General features: G+C 36.0%; 1 protein-coding gene across 1 annotated transcript; it reads right to left on the reverse strand.

Annotated features, from left to right (window-relative positions):
• Positions 1 to 10,895: 10,895 nt before the first annotated feature.
• On the reverse strand, positions 10,896 to 13,570 carry LOC141703264 (lysine histidine transporter-like 8). The gene is made up of 5 exons (XM_074506832.1): positions 12,988 to 13,570; positions 12,559 to 12,695; positions 11,948 to 12,378; positions 11,694 to 11,825; positions 10,896 to 11,574 (listed from the first exon to the last, which is right to left on the reverse strand). The coding sequence occupies exons 1-5, from the start codon at positions 13,404 to 13,406 to the stop codon at positions 11,089 to 11,091; spliced, it is 1,605 nt and encodes a 534-aa protein (XP_074362933.1). The 5' UTR covers positions 13,407 to 13,570; the 3' UTR covers positions 10,896 to 11,088.
• Between the last annotated feature and the right edge of the window lie 886 nt (positions 13,571 to 14,456).

Below are 14,456 nucleotides of genomic sequence, written 5' to 3' on the forward strand. Positions count from 1 at the left end.
ATCCTGAAATAAGAGTTGTGTTATAACAAATATGAATGATAAAATGATTCGAGGGTATCGCATGGCATTCCTGTTTACATATGGGGTCAAGTTTCCAGATATGATGACAAAACATAAAATAACAGTTGAGAGCAATTGGAACAATAGCACATAATTATTGAAATTTTAAAGGTCACAGTACATAGGATTGGGACATAGTCTGATTCTAGAAATAACAGGCTTATTTAAAGGAAAGACGGAATCAACCGGGGATTCCATAGAGTCTGATAGTACATCAACATGAAAGGTAAATGGAAAGAACTAAGGCTCCACTCCATCTGAACGGGGCTTGGTAGACTTTTCCTCTCGAAGCGTCTTCGCAATGCTCTGGAGCTCATCCGCCACCATCTGAATGACATACTGGCTGGTACGGTCCCGGTGTACTGGCATCTCCTCAAGCTTAGTGTTGACGTACCCAACCAAGGTCTCAAGTCTCGCAATCATCTGCTCCTTGGGCTTCCCTTCGTAGTTTCGGCTGTCCGGATACACGTTCTTCAGTCGGTCTATCAGTCGGTCGTACTTGCCCTGAAGCATATCGAACTCGCGCCTCAACTCAGCATACACGGAGAAAGCAATAGTGTCGTCCGACCCAGAGGATGACGAGGAATGCGCCCTTTGCTGACAACCAATAAGAGGAGTATTAATAATAATTTACTTTACCTACTCTCTCGCGTAGTATCTATAACCTACACACAAATCCTATAACCTATTTGGGCTGTCCAGGGACTCTAAACCGTAGCTCTGATACCAAAACCTGTCACACCCCCAACTTAAATAGCAAAATAATTATAGCTATTACATCATTTTAATGAGTATTACACAACCAAAATCCAAGATCTTACAGTTTAGGGTTTGAAACAGCCCAACACTACCAACTATTACATCTGATTACAAATACCGAGTCCTCACACAACTATTATTACTTATTCTACCTGAGCTCGAACATAAGCGTCAGCATCACAGGTCTTACGGGCAGTCTGCTTGAATCTAACCATGGCTGCTAGCTGTAATATCAGGGTAAAGCAAGAAGTGAGCCAAAAGCTCAACAAGTGCTAACAATACAACGCAAAGCATAAATCGAGATATACCTTTAGGAATGACAATGGAATGACATAACCAATGATAATCGAAAGATAAAAACATATGTGAGTTGGCATCATTTTGCTTGCATCAAAACAAATTTTAAAACCATTCTTAATCAAAATCATTTTATGACGCTACGGATTACAGCCGGTGATCAGCCGCGAAGTAATCCCGAACCTCGCTGGGTTCTAAAACATTATTGGGAATCCCTAGGCAACTTTTAAGCCTAATATAAGTGTGGAAAGGACTCGCGTCTCAGTCCAGATCCACCATTCAAGAAAACATTTGTCCCCCTTTGGGACTGAAAAATCCACCTTTTATTCATTTTGAAAACTGATGCCGATTTATGACAAAATCTCTTTTGACTGAAATCATTTTTATCAGGGGATTATAGATCAACTAGAAACACTGGAAATATGACACTAAATCTCAGGGCCATGATCCACTAGACTTTACTATATTAGGGTAATCGAGAGATTTCCATAAACAAGAATTTTGACAAGGAAATTAAGCAAGGCTATTGGATAATATGAAAGGGTAATGCCAAACTAGGCTTAAAGCAATGGTTGTAGACAAGGTATAGGTATTAGAACATCAAGAAGATAAGCATCACTGGTTCCAATAGGATAGAGGTTTTAAAATATAAAGGAAGTGATCATCAGCTCAAGATATAACAGGGTATCAAGCTTTAGGGTAAGGATAGGGTTATCAAACAATCATGAATGAATTTAAGAAAAGATTGGCTTTTAGATATCAAGATAAAGTTTCTATCGAGGTTATTTCAAGAGTTGAATCAAAGCATCAGGGTGCAACATCAAGATTTCTCAGGGATCAATAGCATGATAATCAAAAGGATCAATAAGGTATTATAACACATCTCTATTTTATCATGGCATTAAACTATCATGAAAGACTTTTGAACTACTTGCAATACGTACTCGGGGGTTCATGGCATTTCTATGTAACTCAAAGATAAACAAAAGATACTCTTGATTTAAATACATCAAAATGACTCAGGATAATTGCATCGATATATATATATGAACTGTTTACAGTAAATGCGAAGGTCAAGTTGAATCACTTGCCTTGAGATAGACTGGTCTGGTCTGACTAGTAGGAGCAACAACTGGAGCTTCACTCGACTTTTATGGCAAGTTTTCCCTCGTCTCGAGATCCTACATCAATAATAATAATCCTTACTATAATATATTCTTTTCATCTTAACCTATTTACAACCCGAAATTAAACATGGATGGCACTTAGGCCTATACACACTTAATTCATATCCAACATTTATATTTTCAAATGTACACACGTAGCCACATAATCACATATCGTATATTAATACCAAATAACATCATATACACCATAATGCCACGCTAGGCTTGGATGATCTCGACTCACCACTTAAGTTACTTGGTCGCTAACTAAACGAAGTCTTCGAATTTGGGCTTCCTAACTCAATGTGCCTTTCCTAAATTATCCAAAACCTATTGACCCTCACTTGTGCCTTTTGTTCTACTGACCTTATACTATCTTACAACTATGGTGGTCGACCTAATACTCACTTCTAAGTGTCCTAAAACTATGTGATAAGTGAAAGTGCTCACTGGTGCAAATTTCAGAATGGTAACTAAGGTTTCTTGAGTGCATTAGACACTCTTAAACTACAAGTTTTTCTTCAAAATTTTTACACAAGACTCTCCTGACCTAAGGGCATCTCACAAGCTTGATGTGGCTCAAAGGCCTGGCTTGGGCCTTCTTGGGCCTAAGCTAAAAGTCCAAGGTTCCCCTGTTTTTCTGGGCAGAAAATGCCCTGACTTGAGTTAACTTGTGACACATGGTTCTAGCTCATATCCTATGAACTATGGTTGGAAAAACTTCTCTGACATACCCTCTAACTAAGGCCCAATTGGGCCTAATGAGGGCCTACCCATGACATGGCCAAATCTCCCTATTTCTAAGTTGCAACAAAACTGTCCCCTGCTGGACAGATTTTGTTATTCTACTTGTGTACCTAACCAAATGACATGCAAACCTCCAACCAACTCCTAAAACCTATTATATACTCCCCATACTAACTTCTGGTGGCTTGGGCCTCAAAGTGCACATCAATGACATGGTCAAAACTCACTCTAAACTCAGGGTACTAAACTGATTTTTCTGCAGAAACTATAACTCTCATTTTCCAAGGTTTTGACTTGACAAACCCAATTATCAACAACTAAATACTTAAACCAAGACCTATACTTGGTGTTCTACTGAACTAACTCCCTTTTTCTCAAAATACCCTTGGTGAGATCATCCTTACCTATGGTGCAACTATGGCAAAATAAAAGAGACTACTCTTAACAAATCATAAACCTTTATGCTTTTGAAATAACAAGATATATATTTTTATAAAAGATAACCACAAATTATTACCATGCAACAAGAAGCATAAATCCATATTATCACATTATTCCTACTGAAATTAAGGCTCACTAACAAAATCTTTTCCAAATGGTCAAAATCTTACAACAAACTAAGAGAATTCCACATGCATGCATGCCTTCGGGTTTTTCAAACCAAAACAACATATTTTCTACATATATTCCATCTTAAAATTGACATGCAAGCCTAGCCTAAGGTATACCTAGATGATCACTTAGCATGCAAGGAGTTTTATCAAATTTTCACCACCAAATTCAAGTCATTATCACATAAACATGCAAAAATTGATCAAAACTACAAGAATGATTTCAAGGACCATTCATTCGGCTCCCATATGGTCATGGCCGAATGAAATGGATGGAAATGGCCATTAAATCATCAAGATTTTCCTTCTCATGACTTGGCACTTATCCATTCATTGTAGTCCTCTCAAAAACAACCTTAAATCCATAAGAATCAAGATTGTATTTTGAGTTTCACTAAAACCTTTACATGCAACCCTTAAACTTAAACTTTCTACTCAAAACTCTTTGAAATATGAATGATCATGGTATGGGAGATAACATTTACTTGTATAAAGAGTAGAAGCTTGGTGGAGAAATGAAGAAAAATGGGGAGGGGGGTTCTCGGTCTAAAAACCCGAGAATGAGAGAGAGAGCCGAGAGTGAGGGAGAAGGGGAGGGAGGAGAGAGTGAGTGTGGTGTGGGTGATGAGTAAAATGATCATGACTTTGCTTGTCTTATGGTTTTTGTATTGGCAAAAGTGAGTGGAATTAGGAATTGTCATGATTAACCTTCCACTTAAACTTGGTTGAATTTGCATGCAAGGGTAAAGAAGGTATTTGGCTAGGAAATAAGAGTTAGTGGGGTGGTTATTGACTCTTTAGCCCTTTTGGAATGTATGGAAGGAATTTGCATGCAAGGATAACTATGTAGTTTGCTAATTATATTTATAAAGATTTATTTTTATAAAATAAAACACAAGTTCAAAAATTATAAAATTTATACCATAAAATAACTTGGATTTTTTAGAGATTTTATAAAATCACTTTCAAAATTTGTGAACAAAATATCTTTTAAAAGAAAATTTCTCCAAGGCTTAGAATATTCCTTATAAATCAAAAATAAAGAAATTAAGTAAACTTTTGCTTTGAAAAATCATATACTACACAAAGCAAATTTATAATGCAGAAATTTTTACTCACACTAGCGCACAATCATTGAATATATTTTTATTTAACTTAATATTATTCACAAATAATATTACATAAAATGCCGGTCGTAACAAACCATAAGAGCTCAAGTATATTTTCACGCAGAAAGAGCTCAACATGCGCCAGAGGAGGTGGTTAGAGCAAATCAAATATTATGATTGTGAGATTCTTTATCATCCAAGAAAAGCCAATATGGTGGCTGAAGCCCTTAGTAGAAAGGAAAGACTCAAGATGATAATATCTTCGAAAGAATTGATAAGAGATTTCGAGAAAATGAAAATAGAAGTGAAGGTAACCGGAGCCGGTACCGAAAAGCTGTCTGAGATCGCAATACAGCCCGAATTATTGGAAAAGATCAGATTGTGCCAAGAAAGAGTGATAAGTGAAGGCAGAGAGCCAATGACGGGAGAAGAGATTAATACCGAGAAAGATGATAAGGGTATAATGAGGGATTTCGACAGAAATTGGGTTTCAATGTTCAAGAGCTTAAAGATGAGATCTTAGATGAAATCCATAGTTTGAGGAATAAGAATTAGTGCAAACCCTGAATGTGATAGTCAGGGAGGTCGCCATCAAGAAAGAAGGAACCCATAACATAATGAAGTGGAAAATAAGGATTTTAACGTATAAGATAACCCCGATTATGGGAGAAGGATGAAGCATTTCATACTGAGAAAATAGAAGTCGAGCAAGATAGGGAGAACCGGGATGATACTCCTATGGGGAAATTCATGGACCTGCCTAAACAAAACTTATACTTTTATTACTAACCACAACCCGGAGAAAGCAGTTCGGTGGGAAATTCTTTCAGGACCTTTAAGTCGCTAAGCTCACAGAGTTTCAAGGAAGAAGCTGACTCGGTTGAGGTAAGAGCCTGGCTAAAAGAAATAGAGGAATCATGTGAGATTCTAAGTAATTGACGAATCGCAAAAGACTGTTTTTGCCACTTACCTTCCTAAGAGAGAGGCCACCCGTGGGTGGAAGGCTAAGAAAGATAGAGAGATAGTGTAGAAGTTTTAGAACCAGACCAGAGGCGGACAAGTATGATGAATCATGAATCTAGGTTGTGAAAGTTGTCAAGGTTCGTCTGAAGGACACGAATCCAGAATGACGGGATGTTTGAAATCAATGTTTATGTTGTGTTGGTTCAGGAAATGGTTGGAATAGAAACGAAAATAAAAGACTGAAAGGGGAAGGAGTATAAAGGTATATAAAGGAAATATAGTTGATAAGTGATAAGGGAGTTAGGTATGTGAAACCCTAAGAAACCCTAGCAATAAATATAGAGAAGCGTGTCACCATCAGCGCGATGGTGACTGATCATGAGATAAAGACAAGTTTTGAAAGCGTAAATGGTACATATAATTAATCTCCTTTAAGTTGGGAGTATTCGATAAAACTACGAGATAGATCGATGGATGAATAAAGGAACACGGATGGACTGAGGAGACAGGAAAGTAAGAAATTAAGAAATTGGATGAAGGAAGTAACCTTCAAAAATGTGAAGTGTATGTAACACCTGTGGCTTGATGCCCAAAAGGGAGACTCCAACTATAAAAGATATCTCAACGTTGAGATGACTGTTGAGATAAATAACAGAGGTAAATGAGTAATTAAAACTAAAACGTTCAAGTTGAACACGACCAATATCTTTCAGAACATCCTTGTTATCATTACTAAATCAGGCAAGAAAATCGGATAACCGTTGTTATCTTTTGGAGGTCATATGGATTGACCTCAGTTTGAATAAGGATGTTATTGTAAAATTAGGTATAGACTATCGAGGTGGGAATGATTGAATAAGATACCTTTATCAGGGATATATGACTTGATTTATCCATGAGAGGATGCAAGTACTTTTTTAAAGGTGGAATTAAGGATAGAACCTCAATAACTTGAGATGAACCATGGGGTAAAGCATAAAGGTTGACATTTCACCCGTAACAGGGACATTATGAGTTTGGGTCGTACGGAATGAAGGACTAAAGCAATAACAACCTTCAAAGATTAGTGGAGGAAGTTTTCAGAACTATAAAGACAATGGTTCTAGTATTAGTAAATGGTGTCTTGATATACCATGTACCTAGGGAGTACATGATGAAGGATTTAGGGATAACCTTAGAGGTTTACAAGGAGAAAGGTAATATTCAAAGTTCTCAAGAATAGAAATTTTGATAATGGAAATATGACGTAATTATAATAATGCCAGGTGGGCACGTATTGAACCATAAGAAAATATAGATCGACCCAATGAGGGTCGAGATTGGTGAAAACAAGAAGTAACCAAGATAAGAGACGTCCTAAGTATGTTTGAGATTCAGTCGTGACAATGTTCACATCTAAAGACCGAGGCAATAACTTATGGAAAACAATAGTGATTTTTGTTCTCTCACCAAAGCTTAAGGAAGAGCATTTTCACTAAAGCAATGATTGGAAATGAGGTAGAGAATTTAGTTGAAGATCGTTCAAAAGACATTGATTGTAAGGAACTATTACTATCAGGAAAGGCCAATGAGGTGGCCGACACTCTATGTGTAAGAGAGCAATTATAGGCGCTCATGCCAGAGGAATACAATAAAGATGGTTAAAGCCGTAAAGGTTATATTATGGTGTGAAAGATTGTCATTCCTTCTAATGATTGTGCTATACTCGACGGTAATAGTAGTTTACTAAAGATTTAATTCATGTTATCGCTGTGAGCGAGCTATCTATCTTAGAGGGTCCTATCTTGAGATAATCCAGGACCATGTTCCAAAAAGGACTAAACAAACCCTTGATTTTAAGTTTTCTATTAAAGGCATGTGATTAAGGATTGTATTAACCTGCTATCATTGCTTTGATTGAAACTCTTCTGCAATTTTATCTGCTTCATGTCGTATCTACGTCAAGTTCAAGAAATGCTCTTCACGGATAACGGATAATGATTAGGTTGCATCCTTAGAAGAATTAGATATGACAGGTATGGACTCCGTATGATTAGCTATTAAGATTCCAAGGAAAAAAATGACTACCGTAGGTCCGTGGTGGACTATAGTAATGCATCAACGATTCTTTGAATAATGAGACGATAACAACCGTGAGAGTTGTATTGTAATGGATGTTAAGCTTGAGTACCACTAATCGGGTCGTGGTGATGTATAAGTTATCATTGATAGACTAATTAAGTCGATTATCTACCTATTGAATATTTCTTCCTTCTTATCAATAGAGAGTCGTATTACTATACGAGGAAGGTTGCAGTGCAAGCATAGAATTCTAGTAATGATGATGTCTAGAATGAAATCCCATATTTGATTTTCGATATCGAGGGAGTTTTAAAGGTGATTGTTTATAAGCTCGAGCAAGAGCATGGGTCCATAAACGGAATAGAAAAAATATTTAGGCATGTGAAATACGATGCTATAATACTTGATGTTGATATATATACATATATATTTCGTTCTCCTATGACAAACCTCTATAGTTCAGAGGTAAATTCCAAAACAGATATTTTATGACCATATTTTTTCTTAAAATTGTTCTTTTCTCTCCTTTTCATTTCGTGTAAACTGAGAAGAACAACCCTTCCAAAAGGGAGGTATTTCTTGTCAAGTACTATAGGCTGGCCACCTTCTGTACTAACTATGCGATGTAACAAGTGTTCATGATCACAGTGATCTCTCAATAAATTCTTTTACCTCTATACGATGGATCAAGCTTTCAAAGATAGAAGCAGCTAGAAATAAGTATATTCAGTGCAATGGTATTTCGATTCTAACACATATGTGATACTAAGGTTGACGCGTTTATTAAAAGGTTATAGAACCCTAACGAGTAAAAGTGTAACCAGTATAATATATGGTACGGAAGATAGTAACGATTATGAACTGGAAAAGAGTGGGTATTGAGAAGCAAAAGCTATAACGCTAGAAGCTATGATGAGAATCTGTGTAATAAACTTGAGGGAATTTGGAATGGTCACTTGATAAGTGGATTTTATATCCACTTGGATTGCTTCAATACAAGCTTAAATTGGTGTTTTGGACTCAAGTTGTTGGTATTTTGATGTGTTTTTGTGTTATTGCATTTTAGGTATCAGTTATATGAAGAAAAGAGCTTTTAAAGGAAATATAATGAAAAGTGATCAGAATTGGAATCCAAGGCCATTGTCAAGTTGTAGAGAATCTCAATAGCTTCGCGTGGGCAGTTGAATCACCTAATTCTGACGAGTAGAACTCAAATTATGGTCAAAACAAGATTCATCAGAATATTTTTCCAGTCAGTAGCTGAGCGCCCGCTCAGCAGAGCTGAGCGCCTTTTGGAGATAAAAAAAATAAAAGTGTGTTAAATAGCTAAGATTTAATAATATATATTACTTTTACGCTGTACTCCAGAGTTTGAAAATGGTGAGAAGAGAAAAGATAATTTTAAAACTTTCCTTCCTAGACGTACTCCCGAGTTTTTGGCTAGAGAAGAAAAGTGATTAATTTTCCCCCAAATTTTCTTCCCAAAAATGGAAAAATTTGGAAAGATCCTCTCACATTATCTTCTTTTTCATAATCATTTTCTCTCCTTTTTACTAAAACTCGGGAGCAATTTATTTTCTTCTACTATTTTTCTTCTTTTCTCTTCTCCTCCCATCCCTTCCCCTATATTCTTTTCTAAAAAATCTTTGGAGCACAGTGTTAGAAAGATTCTAAAGAGAGTGTTGAAGATCTCTTAAACCCGCAGTGATGTACATAACCTTGAAAAAAATAGCCGCAACATAAACATAAAGATACCGAGATATAGAGAATGCAAATATTCGTTACTTAACATCAAGATAATTCTGTCAATACTCCATTCCCAAACATAATGCATCGGAAAACTTTAAATATATGGAAAACAATAGGACTTAAATTATCTCGACTCAAACATAAAAACAAACCTCAATTGCAGCTTTAACCAAAGGCAGCCTGTACGAAATATTAGTAGCAATCAACCTTGCATGAAAGATAGCGAAAGGAGCAAAAACTGAAAGATAGCGAAAGGAGCAAAAACAATCCAACCAGATATTATAAATTGAATTTATATTTTCCACAAAACAAGATATATCAGAATATATAAAACATATAAAAAGGGAAACATATGGCCAAAACATGTATAAAAAACATCTACCAAATGATTGCTTCTCTTTTATAAGAAGACTTAGCGATTAATCTCTGCAAATTCAAGAAAACAAATTAAAACTCCAAAAAATAGGGTTTGTAAAAAATTATAAAAACCCCCCCAAAAAATTAGGGTTTACTAACAAATTATAATTAGAGTTTGTACCTTTAAATGAAGCCTAGTATAATATTAATATTGAACATCGAAACTAAGATTTAAAAAAGAGCTTTCAAATGGAGATTTGGTAGAGCTAATAGTGACTGAGCATAGCAGAGAATAATAACTGAAGAGTTTTGAGTGAGCGGCAGCGAGAGGGGCGAGACGAGTATGTGTTTTTAGAGGATGTGCAGCAATATCTAGAGGTGAGCGGCAGTGAGTGAGTGTTTGGGTGTGGAGAAATTAAATGTTTGTGTTTGTACGAGCTTTTTTTATTCTAAGTTTTGCTGAGAGCGGAATAATTCCCTCGCTTTTTTTAACAAATTTTCACATGTCAAACGCAATATCAAAGAAGGTGTTGGCATAACAAATTTAAGGCAAAGTTTATAGCAACATCTAGTTATGATGTTGCTATACATCATCATTTTCATCTTTATTTCACTTAAGACAACATTTTTAGTGATAACATTATTTTTGAATATTGATAAAGGTCATTTATGTGGTAGTGAAATAAATAATAAATTGGTTAATAAGAAAATCATATTTTATAAATATAACACAAAGTTAAAAAATTAAATATGAAATAAAAATTTAAACACATATATATTAAAACTAAATATAGTATGTATATACAGAAAGTTGGCATAAATCTGAAGTGGATGTTTTATCTAATGACTAAATGATCAAAAAATATAGAAGATAAGATACATGATATAAAATTTTTTTGCTAATAAGTATCATGATTGAAATACTATATTTTTTAGCTAATATATCTTTTTAGCTAACGGTGGTGATAGGTGGCGAAGCCCTGGTGTTTTTATATCAACTCGTATGAAGACAAATATTAGATGATAAGCCCAACTCAAGGCGATTGAACACATTTTTATTCCATTTGTGAATAAAACGCTACTTCTTCGCAAGGCAACCGAACTATTACAAAAACTACACAATAAGAGACAATACATACCAAACTTACAAACATGACACTCAATTTCCTCCATATGCAGGACAACGTACTTGACCAACTTAGCTACTTCTTAAGGTTTAAAGAAGCTACCTTCTACACCAGTGTGAATTACAACATAAGTCCCAGCAGCAACCAATAACACGCTTAGACACACTCCAAGCACACCCAAAACCCAGTTGAGCCACCAAACCGAAGAATAAATTTTCGGTTTCTTAATAATGACCCACATAAAACATGGATAAGCTAATGTTACTGGTAGATATATCCCTCCAATTAGACCCGAAAAGCTTCCTTGAAACGGAACTGCCACAGCCATAAAGAAACAGAAGTACCCGAACAATGTTCGTAGAATGACTCGGAGCCACCAGGGACAAGGTTTCTTACACCTAGTCGTGTATGTTGATTCCAAATCATCAAACATTGGCATTGCATATATTTGAAACGTGCTTAAGCCGTTAACGATCACGAACATGTTTATAAGGCCTATCAAGCCTTTTGCAGTGTCTTGTCCATGGAACAAGTATAAAGATGTCAGGATCCCACCGTTTGCTGGAATCTATGAAAAATTAGAAATTGTGTTAGCCTGAAATGATTAAATGTTTTCGGAATATTTGAGGACTTAATGTAAACAGGCATGAGGAGAGACAAATTTAAGGGAAATTGAAACAAACGTACCATTTGGCCGTAAGTCCAATAACCACCTATTGCAAGAGGGAATAAACACATTAGAATGATTGTATACGAGACCTTGACTCCTTTCCACATTGGTACTCGTGAAGGTTGCTTCTCACTTGAGGGCATTGTGGCCTGAAACAAAAGTTTTTAGTGTTAATTATGATTGTGATTATGAGGATGATTGTTTTTGTTGATAATGAGAAAATAGATAATTGAATCCAATAAAGAGATAGTATGAGAACATATATATGTACCTGAATTTCAAGAACGAGATTATGACCTCGGAAGGCGAAAGCAATAATCCCAACAGAATTAAGGATGTCAAAAATCTTCTGAATGTGGGAGCCGGAGAGCGTGGGATCGTACGAAACACCGTGGATTCTGCCCTCGGCAACAGAAGTAAGCCAGATCATAGTACAGTAACCAACAGCAGTCACAGCACCAATGAGGGAAATACCCGCAATAGAGTTTAAGTTAGGAAGCTGAGAAAGAACCACAGCAGCACTTGTGAAAACCAAGTACCACTCTGTACTTGTCAATGGGGTTGTGTCACATGTCATGGGATTGCAAACAATTTGAAAGAATCTTTCGCATGATGATCCTCCGATCATTATCAGCGTTGTACATGTTCCCATTGATAAGTAGCCTATAGGAAATAGGGCTATAAATTTGCTCAGCTTCTCACCTGATTATCCAATTATGCCTCGTTAGTTATATAATTAAGGTCATTGCAGAGTAAAGATTATAGATTAAAAAAATCGAGTATTAACAAATTATTGCCCCAGCCGCAGACAGTTAAATTTCAAATACTCGAGTTAGATAGAACTGTAAATTAATAGAATTGTTTCCACTCTTATCATATTACCGAAAGCTGCATTTGCCAGCTGCATATATCTGCTATAACGTATTTCTTTGTCAAAGTCTTCATGGAGCTGCACCAGTAAGTATAGGGTGTAAAGTTGCCAGATAAACGCTAGCGTCAATAGTATGATTGCCCATGTCCTGAAATTAAGTAGGATATATATAGTTATTTACTTATATTCACATGATAACCGATCTACCATGTAATTAAAAGATGATATATGAGGGAATTATGCAGTATTTGACATAATATCAGAACATGTTAAAAGACGATATGTGATATAATTATGCACTTAACTTCACATAATATCAGACCATGTTTACTAGTGCATCAAAAATTGTGGAATCAGAAGAGCACAATATTTGAACACTTCGGGAAAAGACTAGTTAATCAGTTATAGCTAATATTTCATCATATAATTTTGCTACTTACCAACCAAGATAGGTAAAGGCGACAGGGAGCACAAGAGCCTGAATTCCGATACCCGAAGATAGAGTATGAAAAGCTGCATAATAAGCATTCCCATTTCGTGATTGAGTGATAGGGAGCCAAGCATCTTGCGGGTCAAGTTTTACAAAGTTAAGAGCCTTCCTTATCGGACTCCCTAAAGGAGTCAGGAACCGTGGTGTCATAGCCCTCGACCATCCAGGTGTCCGGGATCCCCTGCCACTGGGAGTTTGTGCTTGTGAAGCTGGAGCCGAAACTATATATGGTGAAGGTATGGATATAGGCGCTGGTGCCTTTAGTCTTGGCGTCCTAGGCGCCGAGGCCCCTGGCGTCGAATCTGCGGATTTCACTACTGGAGTTGCACCAGTACTGGAGTTCAACTCCAATTCAACCTCATGACCCATTTTGCTTCTCCAAACTTCAACTTATTAAGCTGTTAACTTTCTTTTCTGTGTTTTAGCTATGTCCCAAAGAGCAAGTTGCTAAGATGCTATGTGTATGGTGATATAATGTATGGTTTTTATACGGGGGGAGAGGATAAATATATGTTGTTACCTGCACATATTTGTTTATTAAAATGTTTGGTATTTTATTCTTCTACTGAAATATAATATTTATAGTAAATTAAGTAATAGAGATATGTTGAGGAGAATGATAGGTGTTAGTCAATTTAAGTGGCATTGAGTGAAAATGAGGGACGCATGTTTGTAGATTAAAATACAGTGTTAGTGCTCTGATCAATTGTTTTGAAAATGGAGTTGACAACTTGACTGTGCTGTTCACGAACCGCAGTCTTCTCTCTGTTCTTCTTCTGTATGAATCTTTTGTTCGAAATTTAAGCATACATTTGGAGACTTTTAGCTGGGGCTAGGATCCTGATCGATAGGCGTTCAAGTGGTATACAGCTTCCACATTCACATTAGAAAAGTGTGTTGAGTGAGCAAAGTTTTGCTGTCTTCTATGGATCGTCAGCATCATCATCTGAAAGCATAGAGTAATTCGGATAACTTGATAATACGAAACTTAATTTGGTTTGGATTTGGTTAGTTTCGAATAGTACATTTAAGAAACGGGGGAATTTATCTTGTGGTCTGTTTTTTTCAATCAAAACCCTCATGTAACCAGCTGAAAATTTAAATAGGTCTAATTATGTCATGGCTACCTTCTCCTATAAATTCACAATAACATATTTGTAAATATGGGACGAGTTTTGATATTCACAAAAATTCAATTAAAATTGTAATAAAAGGAGTTTATAAGTACTCTAGGGGATTTAAACTGAGGTCATAAAAAATCACTCTTTAATCTATTTCATCAATAAAATTTTAAATAACTTTAAAAATGTATGAATTTTGATTTCTGCAATTTAAAAAAACACAGAATTTCTGCTGTACAACTCAATGGCATACTTCACATTGTAATCAACATACACAGACAAATTAAATAATTTGGTA

Source organism: Apium graveolens, unplaced genomic scaffold, assembly GCF_009905375.1.
Source record: "Apium graveolens cultivar Ventura unplaced genomic scaffold, ASM990537v1 ctg6401, whole genome shotgun sequence".
In the NCBI taxonomy this organism is placed as follows: Eukaryota; Viridiplantae; Streptophyta; class Magnoliopsida; order Apiales; family Apiaceae; genus Apium; species Apium graveolens.